Raw genomic sequence first — 27,644 nt, 5'->3', positions numbered from 1 at the left:
CACTTTTAGTTTATATCGTTCATGTGACATAGCTTAATCATGATATTTCCGACGGCCCTTGAAGGCAGCAACGCATACCCATACCTCACTTCCTCTGCAAAAAACTGGTTGCCATGGCGACGCGTTGCACTTTTTTTTGCTAAGGAATTCTCAGTCAGCAGGTCTGAAACTGATAGTCCATGACCAAAAAGGGGAGTGAAATGTTATTTTAGGTAAATACTGGAAACTGTCCGAGATGCACACAGTGAACTGTCCCCTTGGAGAAGACTTCACTCGTGTGTAACTTTCACTCTCAGTGGGAGTCTTCATCAACACACACACACAGGAGGTGAGGTACAGGTTTAGATATAGCATAACGTTGTTTATAAAATAATCTACTAAGGCTTTAAACACAAACAGGAAGAGGTAAAAGGGATTTAATGGCTATAATTTTAATTGTTAGACAAGGTTTCTCGAATAATCTGAGCCCAGAAGCACTGAGCACAGCTACAGGCAAACTAATATTGTTTAAGATTAGCCAGGTGAATCCATAGATCAAGCTATTTCCTCTCTCTCATCTATCCTAACTTCTTTTTATGAAATTTGACATTGTGACAATTGGTTTTGCATGTGCAGGCCAGGTGTGAAAACTGAACATCCAATATCATGATGAAAATTAGCACACACACACTCTCACACACACATACATACACAAAGAAAAAAATCCTATAAGGAGCAACAACAAAAGTAAATAAAAAAAAGTCTCTATTGGACACATTCTGTTCTCAAAACACTGCAAAATGAATGCAGAGTATCTGGATTACAGTTTGAAAGAGTGCAGCTCTGCTGAGAGAAAGGAGGTCACGGCGTGCTTTCCTTCCTGTGGGCCTCTTATTCTTTTATCTTTTTCATGCAGTGATCTCCATGGAAACCATTACAGTGGATTCAGACTCGAAGGTAAATGTCTCGGAAAACAGTCTTTGTAATTCACAGTCCCGGTGTGATATTGGTGTGTACGCAGAAAATGGTGTTTTTTTTTTTTTTTTTTTTAAGTGTAAGACACAAACACATCTTTCTCTCTCAGACTGATCTGATATCCGTGGATTTGGGAACTGGGTCAAGATCACCTGCTGAGAAAATCACCATGCATGCTGATGATGGCTCCTACAACGTCGCATGGACAGTTTCCATCGCAATAGCTGTCCCAAAAGGTGATTTGGCAGATCCCAAATGTGGCAAACTGTACCCCACAAGTTTGAAAAGTGAAACTGGTTGTAAGACTTTGGGTGTGGACAGCATCACGGTAACAGACTGAGCTGAAAACTCTTGCTGATACTATGATTAATGATCTTATAAGCAGATTACCACTGGCTTTTATCCTTGTTCTCATTCACAAAGATGCTCCTTTTTTTTTTTAGGAGAAGAGGAGGAGGTGATTCATGTAGCTGCTGAAAAGACCGTGAAAAAGCACAAGGTCCAACCCATCCTGTCCCCTTTTAGAAATGAAACCCCCACAACTCAGACCTACTATCATATTGAGTACAATCTGCTGCCAGGCGACAAAGAGCCAGTCAAAGTGGACGTAGTAATGTTTGGACCAGCTGCAAAAATATACCAAGGGAAAAAGTGTAAGGTAACCACCACCTGATGATGCTCACGTGCGTGTGTGTGTGTGTGTGTGTGTGTGTGTACTCTGCATGAACAATTCATGAACATCCTGAATGAGCAAAGACGAGACAGTTAACGGGTTTAGAGTTACAGTAAATGACTCGTCTGTGCAGGGGTCACGATTATGTTTCACCCAAGACTCAGGACTTGCATGTAATGCCTCTTTAGATGAGTGGCCCACTCAAATCTCTTAAAAATGCTAATATATAATAATTATAATAATATACTTACACCTTTACACTTTTTTCCATTAAGTACAGTGGTACCTCTGTTAAAAAAAAAAAAAAAAAAAAAAAAAAGCTCCTATGAAGCTTGACCTCTAATGGTGAAAACATAGGAGCCTGATTTTTAGTGGCAGGTGATATCACCACCTGTTGTACATCAGAGGTCAGGCCTCACAGAGATTTGGGTTTGGGGTTTAGTTACTCTTTAAGTGAAAATAAATAAATAAATAAATAAATGTTGCAGGTCTGAAAATGTCTGATGATAAACGTGCAAACTTTTGAACAGATTTTGAGACCATGGCATGAAGGAGATCGGACGTGGGTTGGCTGGACTCAGTCTTTCCATGTCAGGGTCAACAGAGAATTGTTGATCAAACTACTTTCTCATAAAATCTGGCTCCGCATCTCGAACAGCAGAGACAAAGTGTCCAGCAGGGCTCGGCACCACAGAGTCAACGACTTCAGACTACTACAGACTCAACCTGGTGAGCATCAAATTACTTAGACATTATTTACGCCATGATATTTGTTTTCTGTGCATTGATTGAAGCCTGACTTACTATTATACATTATTATTAGGTCCACCTGTACAACTGTTGTGCCATAACGTTTCCTTTTCTGCCGCCTATAATGCTCAGGTTTTCTTTTTGTCACAGTAACAGAGGTGTTCATTCACTTCTCTGTTTGGCTTTGAGCTCATAGTTAGTGCTGCTGTTGCACTGGACTGCATTTTATTGGGAGCTGTTTCCACTATTCTGTCCCTCCTCCTATATATATATGGGGAGGACAAAAAATTAGAAACACCTCTCAATGTAATGTTGTCCAGTACAAGACCTCTGCAAACTGCAATTTCAATAATAAACATATAATTAAATTGACACACAAATTTATGGCAGAGCTGTTGGATTGAACAGCATTAGATTGTGGCCGCTGAGTGAATGTATTCTGATGCACATCAAATTCTAATTTATAGATTTTTTTTTGGCATATAAACCATTGTCTTATATCAAAAAGTTATCACTAATCACATAGTTCTGTATATGCCAGTTCTGTTAAACGCTCCATGCTGACATTGTGAATTGCTTTGGACGGACATCCAGAGAAAGATCATATTGTTTATCATTATACCACTTCTGCTTAGAAAAAGGAAAAGAGGAAATCTGCTTGGTGCATATTGCATGAAATAGCTAATAATATCTTTCCTACAAGGTGATATCAAGGACATGGTGTGCAGGCTGAGAGCTTCCTTTGAGAGGGAGAACTCAAAAACATTAAAAAAGCACAAAGATGGCAAAGCGTGGAGACACAACACTGTGATGGGCACAACAACAGGTACAGCTACATGTTTTTGTCTTACATAGTAAAGAATGACAGATAGCCAGCTGTGTGTGTGAAGCAGGCTTATTTATTTTAGGCTGCAGCAATGAAGCAACTCTCGAGTATCATAACATGAGATTCAGACATATTCAGTGAACATAAATGTTCACTGAAATCATTGACCTTCTACAGCGGGTCCTGAAGCCTCAGTGTTAGAGCCAGCAGCCAGTGTGAAGATGCCATCATCCACTGCTATGAACCCAAGGTGAGTGATTCCTGATGCAGTGCAGTTACACTATATGCAAAAGTTTTGACTCCTTTATATTTTAGCCATTTAACATTCAATATCTTGTGGAGACAAACACCACAAACCGAAAGTCAAGATAATGTTCCTCGTAATCTCGCGTAACTGTGAATACATTTAAGAGAGGACAACTTGTCTCCACAATTTTTCAGCCTTACATTTATTTTTAAGAAGGGACTAAATCATGTTGTGCCCTGTCCCGTGTAATTACTGTGTCTGACCATCATGTGGTGAGTGAGGTATAATTGAATTTACTGTCCTGCCTGCTGCCCTGTAACACTAAGTGGGTGGTGAGACATCATGTGACGTGCTGTCTTTTGATGAGGAGCCTAAGGATTGTCCTTCAAAGAGGCCTGTCCTGTCTTGGGCTACTGTTTGGTCATGTATTTGTATGTCATTGCACCGCTTTTTGGGGACTTTTGGACAGCATTTGCACTTTTGAAAAACATCTACAGATATTTTCAAGTTTGTAAATGTAGCCTTGGTTATATAAACCAACAGCTGTTTTATTGCATGTTGTCTGACAGCACAGGTCCCCATTTAACGAGCTAAATTCTAATGCACTGTGATCACCATTTATGATATAATTTAGCAGAATAATTACATGGAAAAATCAATTAATTCAGTGCAGGGTGTCCTGAAGATCTGTTGGACTGTCCTGATCAGTGTTTTGGGCCACCTCCAGTGGTGCAGGATAGTAATTAAAAAATAACCCATGGGACAGAATGATTGATCCTTGATTGATTTTTTTTTTCAGCAGAAGAACTAGACTGCATTATCTCTGAAAACTTTATGACTAGCTGCAAGAAAAAAAAGTAAAATACTGTATAAATCTTATTGTCCATCCCGCATTAATGGAACAGGAAATTGATCGGTACAATTTGATTAATTTGTTGCATAATAAATAGTCTTGTCTGTGTTATTCAGGTCCATCACTGGAGTGCAACAGGACTCAGCTGAAGGAATTACTAAACCTCGCAAACCTCAAAAACATCAGCAGAATCACCCCTCATCAAGTAAAGCTCCCATCTATGTGATATTAGAAAAGTTATGACAATGTGAATGGATGTTTGGTTTTATATCTGTGTCAGCCGTCATGCTGATGTAGGTTATGAAAACTATACTTTTCATAGCTCCTTTAGTGGATGTAAACATGGCTGCACCTGAGAAAAGAACTTTCCAGAATGCTGCAGACGCTGAGAGTATCAAAAAGAATGACACTGCTTCAGTGGAAATCAGTCCGATTAAGTTGTTGGCAGGTAAGTCATCCCTTTATTCACACAAACGGCATCCAAAACAAATTATTTCTCTCAAAACAAATCAACTATTCTGTCTATATACTATTAGCATGTTAGTAGAGATAAGGAGTAATGAATTAAATGAAATGGGATTTTAGTCATTTGAGGGTCGCAAATGTAAACAGTTACTGTACATCATTTTAATTATTACGGCAGATACTCTTGAAATTATAGGGGATAACTTGTTGAATTATTCAGAAACAACAGAAATGGATGTTGTGAGATTATAGACAAGCATTTTACACAAATTGTGCAATTTTATACCATTCATTAATCATGCAGTCAAACACTCGTGCTGTGTTTTTTCTTTGATCACCAGATGAAATCTCATTTACTGACTGCTTCTCTATCTGCTCATCTGGAGTATATGAGGCCATATGCAACATCTCTCTGGACAGACCATTAATATCTGATGAACTGAAGGCTGACCTGAATCCTCTGGTCATCACTATTTTGTCAGCTAACTCAATGCCCTCATCTCCAGTCCCTTTTGATGTCCTAAAGGTGCGAATTTCACCTCATTTTAAAATCACAATCCACATTAACAGTAAAAGTACAGTGATACATTGTTTGTGAATGTGTGCTGAATTTATCTCCTACCCTTGCTGCTTATATATTTTATCAGCTTATATTTTATGAATAATTCTAATTTGAATAACAAAATTTGATGTTTAGCAGTGAACTTTGATATAAGACATGCTTTTAATGTTATATTTCTACACCCAGGAGAAATGCCAGCCTGTGTATTGCCAGTATAAGTTCCACAACTTGAAAACGCACAGGACAAATTATCAAAAGCACGGTGACAAGGTCTACTTCAATGACGTGAATGTGATTCTGACTGGCTTGATGAACCCTGAAGAACTGCAGGAATTCCTCGAAGGTCCTCCACTGGAGATAGAAATTCATGATCGCGACAAGAGGTTGGAGGAACCATCCAGAGGTTCTGCAATGCTTGGCCTAGGGCGAGATGACAACAAGCTGACTAATGCAGCAGCGGTTGGTTGCACACACACCATTCAAAATCCCTTGAAACAGAATACAAAGATACATAACCATTACGGTATTGCCAGTCTCGACCTCTCCAACCTGATGATTGGGCAGAGGAGCCTCAAGCTACACTTGCCGATCAAATGCTCCCCGCCACCTCAGCTGCTGGATAGGGAGATAAATGTTTGGAAAAGGAAGATGCTGAACAGACTAGCTGCTGCTTATGGATCCAGTGCCCAGCCCATGCCCCAGGGCCATTACTATGATGCCCCCTCTGAACTCAAAGTCAAGATTGACATAGCGTGCCCACTCAAGTTTAAGGGGTATAGTTTCGATTCAGACTCTTCAGACCATCCGTTTGGACGCATCATCTACCTCTTTGGTTACAGCAATGTCTCCGTGATGAGGAAGCTGCGGTCGGAGATTCTGAGTATAAATGCGGCAGCTTTCGATCTAAGCTCTCACCCCCTGGAAACGATTGAGGGAGTCCTATCACATTACAAAATGAATTCGAAACAAAAGGAGAGCAAGGATCTGGATTTTGTTACAGGATTCCACATGCTAGATAAGAGGATACACATCTTTGTTCTCGAGGGGCTCAAAAACAAAGCAGTGAAAAGACTCTGGGAGACAGTTTGTATAAAGTAAGCCTATATGAACACTGTGTTGCTCTGACAGCTCGTGTTAACAGTTTCCAGCTGTTCTGTCCATTTGGCTGGAGTGTTGAGGTCAAATTCCAGTGAGAAACCAGTGGTTTGTGTTATGTATTGCAGGCTAAGTGGGAGTGAGGAGGAGCAGGTGATCGTCCTCTACAACCCGGGCCTGAGTTTCTTCAGGCGCATCTATGACACATTAGATATGAGCCTGAGACCTGTCCATCTTTGTGAGTCACTGGAGACCATCATGAGGCAGCCATTGGTCTATGTCAGAGGCATGGTCTCTCAGCCCTGCTTCCAAGCTCTGTCACGGTATTTACATACACAGAGAGATTACCTTGCTCTTGCATAATTCTGGAAATACATTTTTTTGCGCCGCAGGGAAGCAGGGGTGTATACATCACCATGTTGGTCAGTCAGCCTGTCAGCAGTTAGATCCAGAGCTGCATATCTCCAAATAAATTTAGTGCATTGCCATGAAATTTAGTGAAAGTATTAATGCTGGCTTGAGGATGAAACAGTTTTGGTGACTCTATGACTTTTCCACCCATGCCACCAGCAGGCAAACCTGTTCACACACTAATGTATCTCGATTTTTTTTTTTTAGTTTTTGAATTACCATGAAATTTTGTGACCCACATTGGTAATGTTGCCCGGAGGATGAAACCTGGCAATTTTGGTGACCTCATGACCTTCCCTCTAGTTACACCAGCAGGCAAAATGTCAGCATTACAGTGGAATTTTAATGGACTGCCATTACATTTGATGACAACATTCATGTCACCTAGAGGATGAAATCTGCCAATTTTGGTGACCCCTTGACCTTTTTCTTTAGCCCCATCAGAAGGGGCAAATTTTAATCTTGCACACTGATGTCTCAAACTGTATTTTTTGCATTGCTGTGAAATTTGGTAACAACATTTATGTTGGCTACAGGATGAACCCTGGCAATTAGAGTGACCCCATGACCCTCCCCTAGGCATCACTAGCAGGGCATCTGCATAAGACATATTGTGTTATTTATATGAAAAGCCATTACTGGGCAAAAAAATATGAAATACGTGTGATACAGTTCACCATTGCACTGTTTTTAAAGAAACTTTAATATTTTCCTGTAGATTAAACCAGCTGTGTAAAACGAGGCTACTCAAAGAAGCACTGCAGTATAACCTGTTCCCCTCAGCTGACATGGTTCTCAGCATGAGCAAGGAATTTGGCTTAGCTCCTGGGCAGTGGGAGCAAGAACTCAAAGCAAACACTCAGGATGAAGTAGACACGTCCTCATCTGCTCTGCCCACGTCCAAGAGAAGATACATACCACTTGACACACACAACAGGGAGTACATCGAAAGGAAGGAATCCATGCTTCAGCAGCAACAGTCCAAGGACTTCATTGAGGTCTGTAGGCTTTAATGAGATTGATTATGGTCTGATTTAAGTTAATAAGTACACCCACTTATGTGTTAAATAATATTGCAGGCCAATATTAAAGAGGTGCAGGAGGCAAGTGCACTGTTGGAGAAGCCAAAGGCTCCTGTATTGAGTATTGAGCAGCCTGAAGACAAGCCAGTTCATAACTACAGCATCCAGACTTTCAACTCCAGTGAACAGACTAAGGAACTGCTGTGCAAGGAGATGGCCAAGGTTTGAAAAGTTTCACAGGACATGATGTGCTTTTTTTTTTTTTTTTTTTTTTTTTACCAGTAGCCTTTGAGTATATCACTGTATGGACCTTGCATGTTCTCCCTGGTGAGTTTACAAAACACACAAATAAGATGGATTGGGGACTCAGAATTTGCTGTTTTTATGAATGTGAGTGTCTGCCTTCTGTCTCATCCCTGTGTTTCACTGGAGTCCTGCTCATGTCTGCTGCCCAGCATATGCTGGGACAGGCTCCAAGCCCACTGAAAGCGATTAAGCAGGTAGAGAAATGGACTGAATCTTAATGCAAAGTTCTTCTCTGGTATTATCTTCAGTCTCCAGGTCAGAGGTTCACCTACTGTCAGCAGTACCACAGTGCCACTGTGGAGCCAGGGGACGTGACTTCTAAAAATGAACCTCAAACGACTGCTACCCGCGCAAAATGGGTCACAAGCACATGCAGTGACAGCCCCAATGAGCACCCTAAACAACCGGATGAAGCTCGTGTGGCAGAGCTGTGGAAGGTGATGTCAGTCTTCAGCCTCCAGCAGTGTGTCCCCGTAGAGGAATGTTAAATTTATAGGCATTCCTAAGTATCTGGGTACAGGGATTGGGTTTTTATTGCTGTTTTCTTACTTGGTACTCTTCACCTAGGATCCCCTGAGTTTAGGGGAGATATAGAATAGCATATAATATGACATGACGAATACAGGTTGATTTATAGTTGTAAAATATTAGCCCTGCTGTTGCCTCAGCTGGTGAGGCCACACTCTTATTTATTGCCCTCTTGGCAGCAAGAGTAAATGTTTAAAACATTTTGGAGCGTCTGGTTGATCTCAAGAGGTATCCAATGATAGCATGTAGTATTTCTGAAGTGCTGTAAACAGTGGTGCTGATAATACTACTGTTTGGTGTGCCTCCAGCCATGGAGAGAGAATGTCCTGCACGCCAACACTTTGAAACCCACGCTGACGCGGGACACGTGGTGCTGGGACAAACGCTCCCAAGACTTTCAGCTCTACAGCAAACCCCCCCCTCTCTTCAGCCTGGCTCCTGTCACCATTCACCTGGCAGGTACCGTGGCATACAGCGACTGTACCTTCATCAGCGTCTAAAGGGAAAATCCACCCTAAAACATGTTCATACTAATGAGAAACGGCTATTAGCAGTGGGACTTGCATCTCTGGTTCAAATCCAAGGCCAATCGTTTCATGGTGTATTTCTCTTATTCTTGTAGACACTCATGATGCTGTTGAGTAATATGCTCCCATATCACACTTTCATTAGGGTTGATTCTCCATTGTCCATTGTCAACTGGACAAAAATCATTGCTTTTTTGGTTAAAGCCAACATTAGTCTCAGATATCTGCCTATCCCTACTGTTAAGGAAAAGCTTTCACATGCCTGATAAATTTATCAGTCCTATGAGTAGTAAAACATGAATTTTACTTCCCGTAATGCATAACAATACTAATTATCTGAGCTGTTTTCTCTGTAAAAACATCCAGATGCCTTGTAGTTGTTGACTGTGTGTGGTTTTGTTTCTTCATCCTCAGGAGAGGCTTTGAAGCAGGAACAGCTCGAGGCCGCCAGGGCTCAGCACAATCACAGGCTGAAGATGCTGCCCCCAGGCAGCAGCAAGGGTCAAGTCCCTGCATTCAAGTGTCACATGGGAGGAAATCTGGGAAAGTTTCAGGAAATACTTAAAGATAAACCCATGAAGTATTCACTGAGGAAACCAGGCATGATGCTGAAGGTATGGTCAGACAGCCAGTAAAATGACAATGAAAAGATTAGCGATCACTTTCTGGAAGGTAATGCTGATCCAAACATAGAATACAGAGTAAAGAATAAAGATTACATAACTCTCAAAAAACACTCAACACAATTTTGGTTGTTTTTAAGCAGTTTAATATTTTATTCCAAATTCTTATTTTTAGCATACAACAGAACGTCTTAGTCATACCTAGAAATCTGTAACCTACAAGCATCATGAGATATTCATTTTTATTACATTCTCATTCCCACTCAGTTGTCTGATTTACATTTGAATAATTTCCTTGCTGTTATTATTATTATTATTATTTTTTTTTTACAGTACAGTTGTTTCACTTGAATGCTGATTTCCTTAACTGATCTGATCCATCTGATGTAGTCATCATTCATACTGAAACTCACTATGGTAACTAAATTTAGGTGGTGAGCCTACTACTGTGCTTTGTGTTGCAGCCTCTACCTGCACTGTCAGTGATGAACTTGGGTGATGATGAGAAAAACAAAAGCACTGCTCTGGCTCCAGGCCCCTTCATGGACCACAGTCTCAGCTTTAAAGACAACGCCATTCCCAGACATAACTCCAAGTACAAGCTTCAAGTCAGTTAAAATCAGTTTTATTTGTGTAAAGATCAACTCAATAACTTACAGTCATGATGTATTACAATGGTATGTTTTATTGTTTTTTTTGATTTTTTTTTTAAAACAAAGAATCCTGTGAGGAGCACTAGTTCCAGTACAAGTGGACAGCCTTGCCCCTGACAGAGGAGGAGGAGTAGTGTCCACATTTTTCAGAGCCACGCTCCTTATGTGAAGATGCACACAGCAGCCGTCCCACCCCTCAATGTCCCCGCTCGGGAACATCGCAGAGGTCAGAACCTGCACCTCATATGTCCAAGAGCCTAATAAGGAATAAACCCTCTCTTCTCTGAACCTTCTCCAGGTCACGTCTTGTGTGAAGTCACTTGGTAATACTACTGATAAGGAGCACTTCAGATAGAGCTTTATAAAACATTAGAAGAGAATGAGCACGCAGTATCCAACAACCTCTGTTTATTATCTTGTGAGTGCTGCTTTTGAGGAAACAAAGCAATGCCCGTACTACGAGAGCGGAGACAAACCATGAGGACTGAAAAATACAGGACGCAGAGTGGTTTTGTCCATTTCCATGTCCAATCGGAGGCGATAGAGTGTTAGCGTCGCATCGGAGAGCTCAGTATGTTCGTTCGAGAGGGTGAGAGCAGATGTAGGACCTCTTCTCGAGGACCTCCCTGGCAATCTTCTTGATGTTGGCATCGTTGTTCTCCGGAGAATCTGGAACGGATGGGAATCGGAATCACAAACAAACCAAACAAGCCTGTTTCGTTTTGTCATATCAATATGTGGCGTGACGTCTCTTCTCTCTGGATCGTATCACTGGATAACTGTGTATCACATTCCACTAATTAAAACAACTCGCACTACGGGAAAATCAAATGCAGCGGGGGGCCTCACTGCTGGCATGAGGAAATTCCACAACACATGCAAGTCTTTTGTACCGAGAGGCAATAAAAATGCGCGGGGCTGTTCCCAATTACCGTTTTGTGTTGTACTTACGTTTTTGCAACTGAGTCATCAAATAATTGTTCTTGAAGAAAGCCTCGCTGCAAAATGTGTTTGCTAGCAGCACCTAGAAAATTGGAGAGCACAGCCATTCATCACAATCTGCAGGCCTGTGAATTCAACTGTAAAACAGACCTGAGAAATTTAAATAAAATATGGCGCAGGCACCGGTTAAAGGCAATAAACTTCAACAAGTAATCAAATGTGAGGGGAGATGATTGCATCCATATGTTGCGCTCTATTTTGATCTGCGGGTACACATTCACACACACGCATGCACACACACACATACAACATCCACAATTTGAAAACTCTGTATACATTACACGTATTTTTGCAGTGTACTGTACACCATGAAAATAACCATAGTGCTACAAACACGCTGCTAAAACAACCTGTTTACAAACACACTGGAATTGAGGTAGATATGAGTATTACAGTAGAGGCTTTTGAAAAAACCTAAGTCAAAACATAAAAAAAAAAAAGAAAAAAAAAGCGAGATGTAGGCCTTATCTTTGGAATGGAGGGCTGCTGAGGAGGATAAGTAGTGTGTGTTTTGCATAAAATGAGGAGGGGGCCCTCTGTGTGTTTGCTGGAGCCTGACGTTTACGCCTGAAGCCACCGAGGACAGGAACGGACACAGCTCAGGCTGGCCCGTTTCAAACAAAAACAAGGGATTCCAAACAGTATAACACAAAACATCCACAGCTACGCTCTTTAATCTCCCTCTATGGACTGTTCCTGCTTTCTCCTTTGTCCTACATGAATGTTTCTGGTTACATACAGGGCCAGCCTATATTTACTGTGCACTATGTGCTGTATAAGAAACAACAGGCAGATCTAACTCTTACTGCAATCTATGTTTAACTATGATGGCTAAATTTACTGCAGTTAATTGACCTATAAGCCCCAGTACAGCTGATGCAAAAATGCATTCTGAGTAACCAGATCGTTAGTGGATAGCACAAAGACACAACCAATGATGCATTTGGCCAACCAAGTGTAAATGCAATGCATCTCCAATCACCAAATGGGAGATACTTGTATGAAAATAAAGTTTCACACACAAATCCAACCAAAAAGCACACACAAAACAAACATACTTGTCACAGGCAGTCTTAAAGGGTATAAATATTATGAAAGGAAATGACATGTATGGCAACTGTGTTTTGGTGAAGGAAGGCGAAATCAGATTTCAATGGGTGCAAATATAATTCAGCTACCACAGACAGAGATGCAGTCTGGAAATGGGACACGTTAATGCCAGGTGTTAATGGAGCCGGCACGGTCAAGATCAAGGAAAGACATCCTCTACTGCTCCAATGTGCTGCTTTGGAACAACGTGCACGCAGGCGATGCACGTTAGACAAGATTACAGGCAGATCGTGCTTTGGCCTCAGTTCTCACGGGCCAGTTCAAGCTGGGCCCAAATTTTAGGGCTTGATCAAAGCTCTGCTGTGTGTCTGTACCTCGTGGTCGTGGTTCCTGAGGCCGATGCTGATGGAGCGGCTGGCTCGGGACAGGACGGCTGTCATGGCGTAGAGGTTGATCAGCACATCTGCTACTCTCTTCAGGACAAGCTGTTCATCCACTATTGTCTGACAACAAATATGGATATTATGAAAACCTATCAATCATCTCCAACATCAGCTACCACCAAATGCAAGATATCTCTTTTAGTGTGTTCCCTTGGCCTATATTCCACTGGACAGGCCTTATTCTGTATCATTCAGTAAATTTCCAGGTAATCAAATAATTTTAATACAGTCGTCAACCCTGACAGCAACAAGAGGCCTTATGACAGGCAAGTACTTCAAAATAAAATCTGTTCAAAACTGATCTGCCTGTGTAGATTTAAGTGGTAACTGCACACTGACAGTCCCAAAAAACAAAGAGATTTCAATTTTGACAACAATATGCAGAAATCATGTAATGTAAACCCAGTGAAGTACGTTGGAGTAATTCTCTTTTAAAATATGAACTGTGAGATATATCGGCCCAGAACATTTATTGAGATGTCTTAGTTTTTCTCATTTTACATGCATTCTTGTAGCCAAAACCATTAAGCCTGCAGGATGTATTTGGTTGTTTTTAGCTAAAAATGGTCAAGGGCTTGGTCCTCAGCTGCTTAGAGTGCATTCAGATTAAAGCCCTCAGAAGACAAACTCTCCATGTAATGAATCAAAATTGAGCGAAATCACACAGGAAGACAGGATTTGGATATCTGATGGCTTTCCAAGCGGTTTATTACCACTCTGAGAATGCCTTGATCAGAACTGCATAGTGATATAGAAGCTTATTTGGAAGACACTTTGGAGCAGCTGTCCAGCAGATGAACATTACCTCAGAGCTACAGTGAGCGGGGGATGAGAACAGCTATGTACTGTACGAAAAGGAATCCGCGTGATTAAGAAACAAATTACTCATTCAGTCATCTGACACAAACGGGAATTTCCTGCACAGCAATTGCAAAAAATTCCACAGTCGCAGTTTTCCAAAAAAGGTGAAATAAATAAATGTACCTTTCCATATCTATAAAGGAGGCTCTCCACAGTTGATCCAAAGAGGTAGACATTTTGCTCAAACTTCTTTGCACTATCCTGTAAACAAAGCAGATGGCTGTAAACTTTACATAACTGTGGCGAAAGCAAAGTAAAAGTGCAGCAGATAAAGTGGACTGGATACGATAACTGATGTATGTTAATGGGAGATTTCCCATAAGCACTGGCACCTTTATTTATACTGTTCAATGGAGAACTCTACAATCTACTTCATATATTTGGCACTAGATCAATTAAACTACATTGTGCTCATATTTTCTCCAAAACTTCTGCAAAATCATGTGTGACTACCTATATTACCCCCTTAGTTTAAAGCAATATTTTACAGAGCTTTTTGGATTTCATCATCGGTGTCTTAACTTCTTGGCATGAATTTCCTAAGTAAAGCATCATGGTCTATTGTCTAGAATAAATCAGTGGTCACTGAACATTAGGAAACCTCTCAAAAATCAGCTGTTTTGATCTACAGCAGCCATGTCAACGTGGTTTGATGACTGCTGGTGCTTCTCAAATGTGCTGCCCCTTAAGAAATATTAGTGCATTTGAAAAAGTGTGTATCTGAGGCTTGCAGAGTGACAATAACTTTCTTACAGCCAAGCTGGGATGCACCACCCCGTCTTTGCCGGTGAGGCCGAAGTCCACCGTTCCTCCCATAGAGGTCTTCAGTTTCTTCCCTAACATGCCCAAAGCAAGACCCACGTTTCCTTTCTTCATCTCCCTGAGAGCAGAGCAGAGAAAAGTCTTAAGAAACCTCAAGTCTAAACGCTGGACAACTCTCACAGTCTGAAACAACACAACTCTCACACTCTTACTTTATTTTCCCTGTCAGAATTTTGCCGGCATACTGCATTCCTGTCAGTGCAATGTACATCCTCAGGATTTCATTGGTCCCCTGTAGACAAACATCAATAATTCAAAGTGCCATGCTACTGATGTGACATTCAACAGTACATTATGTCAAGTCTTATGCACTTTTGGTGGCCAAGGAGACAAACAAGACATCACATCGAGAGGGTAAAAGTAAAAAAAAAAAAAAATGTTATATGTGGTTGCTGGAGGATTCTAATACATCCTACAAGGGATGTATTAGAAAATATGATGTATGAGAAAGTGGCATACAAAAAATTGTCCACCTCAATAACAGCAGGTATATCTTCAGAATCAGAAATACTTTATTAATCCCTTAAGGGAAATTGGGTATATCTTAAAGTATTGGAATGTTACATTATAAAACTACAAAATTTGGTATACATTCTTATTGATCCTAAAACAGTTCTTCTAAATACTAAGATTTGATTTACACTCTATGACAGAGCAACAGAGAGCAGGTATTGCAGACTAATGAGCTGCAGATGGAAAGCTCCATCTGGCAAACCTGAAGCACCAAAAAGTCACTGACTTACTTGATGTGAAACTTTTTTCCTTAGGTCTTCTCTCTAAGCAGCATGCCCTCTGGTGGCCACTTACAGAATAAGCTACCTCTGCAAACCAACTGTTGTACTTTGTTTTGATGCTTTAATAAATGTTAATAAATGTTAAAATACCTCGAAGATGAGCAGGATGCGACAGTCCCTGAGGTAGCGCTCGTACGGGTAGTTCTTTGTATAACCCAGACCTCCGAGGACCTGGAGAGCCTCACTGACACAGATCCAGCCTCCCTCTGAGCTGAACACCTGCCCGCACAGAGGCACGGAAATTGAGACAGCCGGCGGGACAAAATCTCCAATAAAAGAAGCTCTGTTTCAATTCGATGAAGACGTGATCTGACCTTGACCATGGCAGCTTCTAGAGAACAGTCTGGGACTCCCGGTCTGTCCATCATCCCTGCGGTCAGATAAGCCATACTCTCCATCACAAAGGCATTCATGGCCATCACCGCAAACTTCTCCTGCAACAGGAAACACACCAAAACCAAACCATGAACATTTTGTAACAGAAGAGTAACATAGTTTGTTCACTGGATCCTGCTGAGAGCGCGTTGCCGGTACCTGAATCATACCGAATTCACTCAGTTTTCTGTTGAACTGCTTCCTGGTTGCGGCATACTCTGATGTCATTTCTACAGAAAACAAGAGGGGAATCTTTCACCTGAAGAAACAGCATAAAACCACAACCACACAGTGCAACCGCCTACTACGAAACGGCCATTGCAAAGTCTTTACCTATCAGTTTCTTGATCATTCCAGCCCCGGCGCTGCCCATACTGAACCTCCCTGAGTTGAGGATGTTCATGGCAACCTGCACAGAGACATAAAGCACTAAGAAAATCTGTCTGTTGCAGCAGTTTAGTGTAAAATCATCATAACCTTTGCAGATACAGTCATGTAGAAAAACACATGCTGATGACAGGATGACGATTACCTTGAATCCGGCGCCAACTTCTCCTATTACATTCTCCACCGGCACTGGGACGTTATCAAAGGCCACTTCACAAGCTGCGACAGGGGAAACAATGTTACGCATTATGTGAATAAGTACAGAGTCCATTACGTTACTATTTTGAGTTCACCATGTTATCCAACAGTGAGAGAAAGTCTTACTATTGGAGCCTCGGATGCCCAGCTTGTCCTCAGGCTTGCCACTGATGATTCCCCCATAAGCCCTCTCAACGATAAACGCAGAAATCTTATCTTGCTTCACGCCGTTTTTGTCGGTCACCTCAGTCCTCGCAAATACCGTCATTATATCCGCCATACCTCCATTGGAAATCCAAATCTGATTAGACAAATTGAAAAAAAAAAAACATATCTGGATCAACACCTCGCTGGAGCTTAAGGCAAACAGAAAACAAGACAAGAAGATTTCACGATTTGTGGATTCTGAGCCCAAATCAAACATTCGCCAGCGCGTTTCTTCTCACCTTAGAGCCGTTGAGCAGGTAATGCTTTCCATCCTCCGACAGGGTTGCACGAGTCTGGATGGAGGCAGCGTCACTTCCACTGAAACAATCACGCGTTATAAAGCAGACAATTGGGTCAAATGATCCATTTCATTCGGGAATGAAGATAACCGCTGTCTGCGCGAGACACAGCGGCACGGTTAATGGCGTGGATTGCTGGAGATGGAGTGGAGATGGGATACTGACTGAGGAGAATCTTAAGCAGGTTTACCTTCCAGGCTCTGTCAGACAGAAAGCTGCGATATGCTCTCCTGTGGCCAGCTTGGGAAGATACTTCTGCTTCTGGGCTTCATTTCCTGCTATCAGGATCCCCTGAAGCAATAAATATCCGTTAACAAGTCACACAGAGCCCTCTACCCTAATAACTGATGGTAAACAAACTAGAAAAGAAAGAAGAGTGCACTAATTCTCAGCCCCCACGAGTCCAGGGCTTGCCAGCATGACAGACATGCTACCGACTGAGGTAATGTGGAAAAACTGCAAACTTGATTCGGAGAAGAGGTAGGGATGTGGATAATGCCAGAATTTTAGAAGATGAACACCAATACCAGTGAAATTCCATGATTCTGAATATCTGACATGTAACACCAAGGCAGAAACAGAAATCCCATTTGGCACACACTTGATTACTATTAAACCTTGTTGAAACATTAACAAGTAAACAGAGACTTTGTGTTGCGAGTGTGTCAACATCTAGGCTACATTAGTCAGAGTTACGAGTGCAACACTGGCCTGCAACCTTCAGGTAGAGAGCAAGGCAGCTCAACAAAATGCTGATTTCAGATTAGACAAGCTGTGCGAAATGCAATGGCATGACTATGTGCTCTCATTTTGATTTACAGACCTAGAAGCATGACTACAGTTTTAAGTGTTTCAGTATTTAAAAATATAGGCTAACGCTTCGGTAGAATAGAAACACTGAGATACACAGTGAGGTGTCAATTTGTATCGATATTACTGATGCTAAAAAACAGTTGGTATCATTTTCAAAGTTCTTGTGACATCCCTACATGACAATTAGTATTTCTACCAGAGCAGAGAGCTGGATGGACATCTCCAACTGTGTCACACCTATTTAAGTTTACCTTCAGCCCGATGGCTTGATGTGCAGCCAGTGTCACAGCAATAGAGCCATCCAGCGAGATGATCTCACCAAGTCGTGCGTACATGGTGTTGGACAGTCCAAGTCCCCCTAGGCAAAAAATTATAATACAAACATTTCAAACTTGAGATGTATAATTTCAAACTTGTCTGACTGGTATGTTTGGGGATGTGAAAGAAACATTTGCAGTGGCACTTTGCAGAGTCAGCATGGCAACTTTACGCTGGGTACACACTGAAGAGCCCCCCAAGGTAAAGTCCAGGAGCAGATTTGGCTACAGTCAAAAGTTAATTCAGTTAATAATTCACTTTATTAATTAATCTCTATCAAGTCAAGTGAACGGGCAATACGCCCAGCTCCACCAGTTGATTGGATGTGGAATCAGAGTGAGCATTGTCTCACTATCAGACACATCAGTAATGAATTCATCTTTGCTAAATAATTGCTAAATTAACAGCAGGTCATCAGGAGAAATGACAGCAAGCGAGAGCAACTGAAGCAGAAACTTCAAAAACAGGGGCAAGTGACAGCATAATGGCAGTGTGTCTCTGCGCATGAATATTAACGTGCTTCTCTTTAGTAAAATCATAGCTGTTAGATGAGTTTACTGGAGCATGAAAGAGCAAAAAAATTCGCTGCTTTTTTCATACTGCATGCGCCGATATCACAACTTTAATCTGGTAATGAGGTGACTTCAGACTGATCACCTGTTCTCACCTCATCACGTTTTCTGACTACAAGAAAAGACTTTATGATCATTTTCTTTTAGTGTGAAATGACAGTTAAACTGCCTGTGTCTTAGAGGTTTGGAAAGCTCCAGTTGTAAATCATCTTACCGTACTCCTCGGGAACCTGGATCCCAAACAGCCCGAGCTGTTTCAAACCGTCCAGAGTCTCTGGAGGGATTTTGGCTTCATGGTCAATCTTTTTTGAGTCAACTGAAATCACAAACAGCAGACAACAGATATTTCATTGCCAAAACATGAAAATAATCAGAGGCCTAGACTGCACAACCTAAATTTACCCAGGCTAATATATGCGATAGCCTGCCAAAAAAACAAAAAAACAAAAAAAATGTAATTTTATTTTCATGCATTTATCAAGGTCCCCTCCCTCACCATCCTCATTGAAGAATTTTTCCACCGGGGCAACAAACTGATTAATCTCCTCCAGTTCTTCATTTCCAATTTCTGGGTAAGGGAAGACCTCTGCCTGGAAGAGAAGCAGATGAAAGAAACTTTAAACCGTCCTTAAAGTGAGGAGATTGGCTTAGTTAGACAAGTTTCCCAAGGACATGATGCCTTCAAGTGCTCCTGTTAAGAGTTTAGAAAATATAAATTCAACATGTGGTGCTTTCAGGTGTTTTTGCTCCAAAGGGACTTTAAAACAAATCAGTAACAGTGCTGTCTTATACACCTGGGTTGACACACTGATGCTGTCTGCCCTTCATAAAAGTCAAATCTTAGCAACTCAGGTATCATTAAATAAAAATAACAATTGAATAATCTTAACAAATAACTAAGTCACTTAGGAGTAAAACTACTTCATATTATGTTCAATGTGGGAAGCTTCAGGAAATAAACCATATGAAGCTGTGTTTTTTATAACCACAATACAATATAATTTCTATAACAGGTTCAAGATGTTTTGATGTCTAACAAAACTACAATTACCGTAAGGTATCTGCAATTATTTTTTTCATATGGGAAAGTATTATTTAATTACAAAATAAAAAATTCAAATATTCAATACTCATTTTTAGTATTAATAATTACAGCAATATACACATTAAGGTACCATCACTTAATTATTTACCCATAATCATAATTAAATAATGAAATGTTATTCTTTCTTATTCATGAACAATTAACAGTGTACTGCTAGGTGACACACTGGAGAGGCATCATGTTATCGTGCCTAAAATAAACTTCTGTGCGGTCACATGTGCATGATTGAACTGTAATATCATATCTTAAGAGTGTGTTTACATCTCAACCAGTGGAGTAAAAGCCAAATAACAACCATTCATCAAAGACATATGGTTACTTAGTTGCTAAGTACAAAGCACAAGTGATACATAAATTAGCACAGTGCCCACTCGTGTATTTTGATAGAAGCAGACTATGGGTGGAAGACACAACATGTCGAAAAGTTATTTTCATGAAATTAGCGCTGTTTGCTGTGCTGAATGTTTGCCGAAGTGACACAGGAGACTCAATTCATCATTTCCTCGGAGATGGTGAAAGGAGATGCGTCCACTTGCCGATAAACAAGGAAAACATAAAAAGTGACACGTTTTTTGAATGTAGTCTGGCCTCCGGTTCGCTCTGAGAGACAGAACGGAATGTACCGTCTCTCGTTTGAGCCTAAAACCACCTGTGACACATTATTTAGTTTAACAGTGTTTGGTGAAGAACTTACCTTGTTCACCTGGCCCAGGAACAAATCCTTAGCATACGCCAGGCTCCTTGCATGGGTTTTGAAGGAGCGTCGCTGTGGCAGCTGATCGGCTCTGCCAGTCTGCCTCACACCGCAGAGCAGTAAATGTTTGCCGATGTTAGCAGACCGGGACAGGGCGATTATTTTATTAATATTCATCTTTCTGATGTAGCGAGCTGCCAGCTCCAGTGCCCCGGGTTATGATTTAGCCTAGGTACCTTTCACCCGATTCTGTCTCATGATGATGACGTAAAAACAACGTTAGATAATGTTACCTTCAGGTGCTCCTCGTAAATTCAGACGCTTTTGCTCGATTTTTTTTTTTTTTTTTTTTTTTGTGTTTATGTTTGTGTTTGTGGTGTGGTTTATGTTATGTTATCTCATTTATGCATGTATGTGTACATGTATGAACTTCTTAATTTGTATTAAATTGTCGCTGTGATTAAATTGTTGCTGAGCTGTTATCATTCTGTCGTTGCCCTTCATTGTCATAACGTAGAAGAAAATTAGGATCAGGCGTGCTGATGTTTTAATTGATTTGTCTAAACAAAACTGCATGACAAAAAGGACCGAAAGGTGGAAAAATAATTTTACTTGGAGCAAAATTATTGACACAATGCAAATATGCAAATAATGCAATTAAAACAAATAAATTGCCCTACTTTTCTCCTACCGCCCTCTAAACGTCACATCTCGGCACCCTTGGCTTCATAAAATAAACCCCGTCTCTATTTGTCATATTTGTATGTGCTGTCTAGCTGCTACTGTATACCTGCTTGTTGTTAATTTGTCAATTCAAAAATAAAATAAAATAAAATAAAATAAACCCCATCTTTTACTTGTGTTTATTAATTTTGTTGGGAATTCATGTGCAATTAACGGATTATATGTAGGCTAAGTGACTATTTTCCTGACGGTAGTTCCATGAAGGAGGCATAACAACTTTGTCATCGCACCGCTTGATGGCGTCATTAACTAAAAAACCTTCACTGAGGAGGCAATTAGAGAATAAAACAAGCGAGTGAAGTAGATAAAACTCACACATGGGCTCTACATTTTACCATAAATGTGGTAACCAGTGGCATCAGCGCAAAGGTGTGAGAGAAAAAAAATAAATAAAAGCAATAAATTAAATTGTAGTTTGTCTTATTTAAATGTTGAATGGACCTGTGTGAGTGGCACTCCTGTGTTGCAAAGCAGGCCTTGATGGTAAAATAATGCAGTGTCCCTCCCCTCTGCCTGATGACGCAGTGCTGCTGACGTTGAGGATGCGGTCTTGGAAGCCAAGATCTATTTTTATCTGCAGGACCTCAAGGGCCAGACAGACAAACAGGGCTAACTGTCACTCAGACCACCTGCCTCTCAGTCAGCCAGCCAGCCGGCCAAATGTGCTTTGTTGTGCAAGACTCTGATGCACTGGGGGAGAATTACAATGATCATGCAGCTGTAGATTCAGCCGGACGCCGTGAAGAATATGAAATCGATCCTGCTGCTGTTCTGACCTTCACTGCGAATAATAACCTTCAGAAAATATCGATGCACTAATTATAATTCTTTGGTCTGTGAGGATGGATGAGGCTTGGGTGTAGTGCAACTCAGAGCATGCACACGCACGCACACACACACAAACACACACACCATAAGTTCTCTATTCAGTCAATAAAGCAACCTCATCAAACACAGAGACTGCATTCGCTGACGAAGGAGAACACGCAGAAAACAGCCTCGGTTTTTACAGTATATCGTTTTATTTTGCGTTCTCAACATTGTCACAGTACTAGTTTTACATCGATAGGGGGGTTTTTGTCTACCTAGAAACTGAATGCATAATAAAATGAGAGCACTCCCTCCCTTCCCTTTGACTTATAAAGTGGGCTGTGAGTGTGAGAGAACAGGAGCGTCTCAGGACGTTAATAAGAAGCAGTGATAACCGTGTAACAGTTGGCTGCTCATCTCTAGATCCTATGATAATTCAGTATTGTTGGAGGCAGAGAGAAGCAGTTCATGATTATGTAAATATCGGAGGGGAGCAGGAATGCACCTTCAATGTAACTGCAGATATTGGGTATTAATAATAATAATAATTTACATACTATTTACACGTTGTCTCTCTCTTCTTTTCTCCTCATTCCTCCCCCAACCCTTAACCATGTTCTTCCCTTTTACACCCTCCTTATTTTAACAGGAGTTACATTAGGTTTCCACAGATGGATTTGCTATTTACACTCAGCGGTATACTGCCACGTCTTTATACTGTACAATGGAAAAGTTGAGGTGAAATGCATGCCGAAGTAGAATGACACAGCTTTCAAAAGAAAAAAAAAAAAAAAAAGACACAATTGCAAGCCAGAAATCATCTCAATGTAAACAAGCATCAGTCAAAAGAGAAATCAAAAGTTACATTGCAAGTTTCGGGGTCTAGTCACGCCTGTTGTTGCATGAAAATGAATCAAATGAAACAGCTTTAAATAATAAGAATAATAAAAAAGAACAATGACAGAAAAAGAAAAGATAGACAGAAATGGTAGGCATCAATGGCATGCAACAAAGCACCTCACACAGAATCTGGACAGGTTTTTTAACAATAGATCAGTTTGCTGGAGGAACCGGAGAGGAACGACTGACCATATTTTCATTTGACGCACTTCAGAGTGAGAACTACGACTGATTAACTCGGGCTGTTGTCTGTCTTATTATCCCATTATCACTACTCCGTAATGAGAGTTTGATCCGAGCACAGCAGTTAAGTGGCTGACTGTGGTGTTGTGGTGGGTCAATGGAAGATTACATTTTGGTCCCCAACCTACTTGGAAGAAATTGGTTTATTATGTTTTGGCAATGTTGGAACTCTGCTAAGTCCCCGTGAGATAAGCGAGGCTGAATAAAATGCTGCAGGCGAATTGACCTCTTGTCCAAAAAATAGGGGCACATTTTCTTATACAAGCCTACACAATGACTGCAAGATAAATTTTGGGTTGTAATTGTTTTTTTTTTTCTTTTCTTTTTCTTGTTGGTTTGTTTTTTTTTGAATATTTGCATCTCTAGAGAGAAGTCTGAGGAATACTGATCTACTGGACATCACTTGACAACAGTAATGTGTGAGCCATTGACCAAGACAGATGGTGAATATGCAGATAAGATAGTTCCATTCACGTAGTCATTGCAGTCTGCAAGTGCAGCAGTCCATTATCATTTTTGATTTCCAGATGATAGAATACATCTTTTGTCACGCTTGACTCTAAAGATAACACAGACTTCTGTTGGCAAAGAACTTCCCTCTGACAGCTGTAATAATATCCAGCTTCAGCTACTGTTGTACACTAAAATTCAGACTGACAGCCTGTAAACTACTGTATGTTGATCAAGTAAAGATACAGATTTGGTTATCCTCTGGAGTGACATAAATACAGAATTGACTTCAGTTTAGCTGTATTTGTTGAAGTCAACGCTATTCTACCATTCATTTTCAACAACTGTCAACTGTAACACTGATATAGTTTGGGAATACACAATAGATAGAAAATAGTCTCAAAATACAATGTTACATGCAATATTTTCCGTGACATTCGTTATCATTGCGGAAGGTCCAGTCCCCCCAAATCCATGTGGACACTTGCAGTTCACTGAAACATTGAGGAAGAAATGACAAAGGACATTGGAAAAAAAGACAACATAACTAAACAAAATGGAACAACCACCTGATTGCAATTGTCCATGGACAAAATAGTAAATACATATTGCACATACAAAGTAAAAAAAAAAAAAAAAAAAAATCCATCTCAGAGTTGTTGAGCAGATACAGACTAATTTCTGCCACTGATATCAGCTAAGTAAAACAAGTGCTGTGTCTATCCCTTCACCCTGCAACAGAAAACCTGCTCCGAAACACCGGCTCCACTGCCTCAGCTCCACACATCACCACTGATACCATGCACAGGACGGCTGAACCCTACCATCAGCCGCCCCGTAATATGTCAGAATGATGATTGATATAAAACAGAACTGCCATTTGCGGTGAGTGAAGCGTAAGGGCGCTGTCACCATCGCAGAATGATAAGTATTGATTGTTGTACTTTGGCGTCCGTGTGGCTCCAGGTAGAGTAAAGTCAGATCGAGGGGAGTAAACAGCACTGCACGACACACTCACTGCTAAAGAGACACACAACAAAACCAAAAGAGGGACAGGGCACACTCAGCCAGCTGAGAGCTTCCACGTCAGAAGAGACACTTTGACAGCCACGTTGCTGCTTTCCTGCTACACAGTTTGCTCACACTTCTTGCACGTCGGCTACCCCCCTTTTAAAAAAAAAAAAAAAAAAAAAAAAAAAAGAAGAGGAAAAATCCAAAAATCAAAACCCTCTGGAGCACAACAAGCTTGAATATCTCTCGAGGAATCATACCAGCGTCATCATGTTTCAGTATAACATATATAGGATCTCAGATTGTTTATTGGACTCTAAAAAAATAGTTTAAAAAAATAAAATGGTGGTGGACAAGCAGCCGGGACTGAAGGTCGGACGCTCAAGTTGAATGTGTTTTGCTCAGCAGATCGCCACGGCTTCCCCTCCCGGACCGCAGGAGCCTCGACTCTGAGCAAGTCCAACACCAGGTGCAGTGGATGAGACCGTCTTCCACCAGCGTGCGAGTCTGCGCCGGCTTTGAACAATCTCGACAGAGCTCTAATTCAAAGGCAACCGTATAGTATTCCAGCTCACTGAATTGCCTAATTAGTAAAAGCTTTGACTGGGTTCTTAATAGTGAAACTATGCCACCTACATAAGAGTATAATACTGAGAATTTTAATTGATGCCATAGACTGTTATTTGTTTTGTAAGAATAACAATAATAATCATAATAACAGTTGATAATATTCTCATTATTTTGCAAAATACTATATGCACGATATACATAAAGCAAAGTTTTTGTGTGACTAAATTAGTAAATGCTTCAATAATTGGCACATTTATGACCGCTAACAGAGATATCACAGTGTACTGTGAGCTACTGCTACATTAAATACTCGTACAGCTACTGCTGAGGCCGAATGTCTGTCTGTGGGCAACTCTGCCTGTTGTTCAAGCCGGTTTCAGCCAAACCACCCTTCCACTAGATAAAATCATACATTGTCGACATTACTGTCAATTTTACTACTTACTTCTTCTGCAAAACACACGTAAGCAAGATATTTGATCATATTCATAAGATGCCCCATTAAATTATCTAGGAAAAACAGTAGTTGTGGTCTTTGTGCATGCTCTTGCTTTGCTGTCTGCTGCTCTTAAAGCAGACAGACGCGACTTGCGAAACAAGTCCTGAAACAAACGGAGCAACCTAAAGGAAATGAGTTGGTTTTGAATGAACTGCCCCAATGGAGATTGTAGCAAAAAATGAGGAGGAGGCACAGGATCTAGTCTGGCTGCACATCCCCCGACTCCCTGGGGACGCAGGCCAGCGATGCACAGTGCGACCCTCCTGTCTACCGAGAGCCTCAGAGTTAAATCAAAGTTCAGTCATCGAGCCTGGAGTCCAAGCCGCCAGCTGCTCCTCGGGGGCCTCACACCACCGTGCTGATGCCGCTGTGTTTGGGCTTGGTGCTGCTGGGGGCCGGAGAGGGGGCCGGAGGGGGGCCGTGGTGGTGGGAGCCATGCGGGGGGTGGGTTGGGTGAGGTGGATGGGGCGGGTGGCTCCCGTGGCCATGCTGCGCGTGGGGGTGAGGCGGGTAGGACGGCTGCTGGCCATGGGAGGAGGGCGGGTGGTACTGGTGCGGAGGGTGCTGCATGTGGGCCGGCGGGTGGTAGTGGTGGTGGTGGTGGTAGGGCGGGGGGTTCTGGCCCATGTGGCAGAACTGGGCGTGGTGGGGGTGCATCTGGCCCGGGGTGTCCGCCTCCACCCGGGCCGTGTGGTGCAGGTTGGCGGGGTGTGGGGTGTGGGAGATGAGGGTGGGGTGCGGCTGAGGGGTGGGGCTGGGCGACTTCACCCGCTTGGTGCCAAACAGGGTTCCCAGCAACGAAGAGGAGTTGGGCAGGGACTGGCCGCTGTGGCGGGATGGGCAGTCTCGGCTGGAGGGGGGTCTCCGTCGCATGTGAGGGCTGCTAATGATGGACCCCTGGAGGAGAGAGGACAGTCGGATCACAACAGAGACACAGCAGAAACACCACATGCCCTCGACAGCAGAAGCAGCGTAAAAGGTGTACTCTTGCTGTGGAGTGGGATACAGCAGTAAAGGCCACGGTACACTTGCTGTAGAAACCAATTCTGTCAGGTTCGCACAAAGGACAAGTTCTTAGGGAAAACAAACAAACACAAAAAAAAAAAAGACACATCACACTACTTTTAGTATCCACAGTGTGAGGTGTCTAGACGGCCCAACTACTAAGAACAGACGACACCATTGCAGGTGGTCTAAAGTATCTTGAGACTGATTGTGTTTCCATTTCATTTTCGGTGAACTGCATCCATGTTAACAACTTGTGGTCAGCTCTTTCAAAATAAATTTGCTGAGCCTCTCAGAGGATACCTGCAGCTTTATGACTAATTCAAATTACTCATACTCACCTGCTTTTGTCACTCTTTCACAGCAGTGTTGTTATTTTAAGTTTCTGTCACCATTCTTTCTAGCGTCGCTTGGTTACATCTGCCTCTGTAATCAATGTGAAGCTGTCGTGCACTTAAGCAAATTTGTGTGCAGGCCTATTTAACTGTAAAGCTCAAGTGTATCGTGGCCTTAACTGTGATATTGTTTGACAAAAGTTGTCCAAATTCACTCCAAGCAAGAGGAACAAACACCTTCATAAAAAAAATCATAAGTATTCCACCAACTTAAACTAAAGCACCGTAACACACAGAATAACAATAAACAGATGACAGTCAAAACAGCCACTGTGTGTTAAAGAAATAAAGCAGATATTTCAGAGCCATGCATAACATGCAAAATCCTGAGCAGACACTGAACTACTCACAGATGACTTTCAGGAAATTCAAAAGCTGTTTTACTTCTAGGTTATGATATACTTATCTGTTTTCCCATTAGTCAATGTGTTTGACTAAACTGATAGGGCAGTCTAATATGGGTTGATAAATAAAGCAAAACCCAGCCACTTCATCCAGCACCTAATGCAACACGGAGCACAGGTTATCTTTGCACTGTGGGTAGGTGCTGTTGGTCTTGGCAGAAATATGGGGCCTAATTTT

At 41.6% G+C, this 27,644-nt stretch overlaps 3 protein-coding genes across 6 annotated transcripts in view; 1 reads left to right on the top strand and 2 right to left on the bottom strand.

Annotated features, from left to right (window-relative positions):
• The first annotated feature begins 318 nt into the window (after positions 1–318).
• On the top strand, positions 319–10,703 carry cfap92 (cilia and flagella associated protein 92 (putative)). The gene is made up of 19 exons (XM_030051914.1): positions 319–328; positions 896–936; positions 1,064–1,190; positions 1,398–1,612; positions 2,158–2,356; positions 3,081–3,203; positions 3,381–3,453; positions 4,420–4,508; positions 4,626–4,751; positions 5,110–5,294; positions 5,517–6,424; positions 6,554–6,748; positions 7,555–7,834; positions 7,916–8,080; positions 8,413–8,601; positions 9,001–9,151; positions 9,634–9,833; positions 10,307–10,450; positions 10,562–10,703. Exons 2-19 carry the CDS (start codon positions 904–906, stop codon positions 10,610–10,612), a joined length of 3,453 nt encoding a protein of 1,150 aa, XP_029907774.1. The 5' UTR covers positions 319–328; positions 896–903; the 3' UTR covers positions 10,613–10,703.
• Positions 10,499–20,681, bottom strand: acad9 (acyl-CoA dehydrogenase family, member 9). The gene is made up of 18 exons (XM_030051916.1): positions 20,436–20,681; positions 19,133–19,226; positions 18,851–18,952; positions 17,998–18,104; positions 17,124–17,224; positions 16,874–16,952; positions 16,554–16,728; positions 16,375–16,448; positions 16,176–16,251; positions 16,002–16,072; positions 15,782–15,901; positions 15,558–15,686; positions 14,826–14,905; positions 14,605–14,731; positions 13,975–14,052; positions 12,922–13,050; positions 11,447–11,519; positions 10,499–11,164 (listed from the first exon to the last, which is right to left on the bottom strand). Exons 1-18 carry the CDS (start codon positions 20,610–20,612, stop codon positions 11,064–11,066), a joined length of 1,893 nt encoding a protein of 630 aa, XP_029907776.1. The 5' UTR covers positions 20,613–20,681; the 3' UTR covers positions 10,499–11,063.
• A 1,501-nt stretch (positions 20,682–22,182) lies between these two features.
• The window catches only part of iqsec1b (IQ motif and Sec7 domain ArfGEF 1b), a 43,644-nt gene continuing 38,182 nt past the window's right edge, over positions 22,183–27,644 (bottom strand). For 2 of the 4 annotated variants that reach the window (XM_030051912.1, XM_030051911.1), the window contains exon 14: positions 26,008–26,559. In XM_030051912.1, the coding sequence (XP_029907772.1) occupies positions 26,008–26,559 (552 nt within the window). Of the gene's footprint in view, positions 26,560–27,644 lie in introns of all 4 variants that reach the window. The other 2 variants (XM_030051910.1, XM_030051913.1) reach the window with 2 other exon arrangements.

Source organism: Myripristis murdjan, chromosome 5 (genome assembly GCF_902150065.1).
Source record: "Myripristis murdjan chromosome 5, fMyrMur1.1, whole genome shotgun sequence".
NCBI classification, from domain to species: domain Eukaryota; kingdom Metazoa; phylum Chordata; class Actinopteri; order Holocentriformes; family Holocentridae; genus Myripristis; species Myripristis murdjan.
Note: the sequence above shows the minus strand (reverse complement) of the source record. Positions and strands in the feature narration are given on the sequence as shown.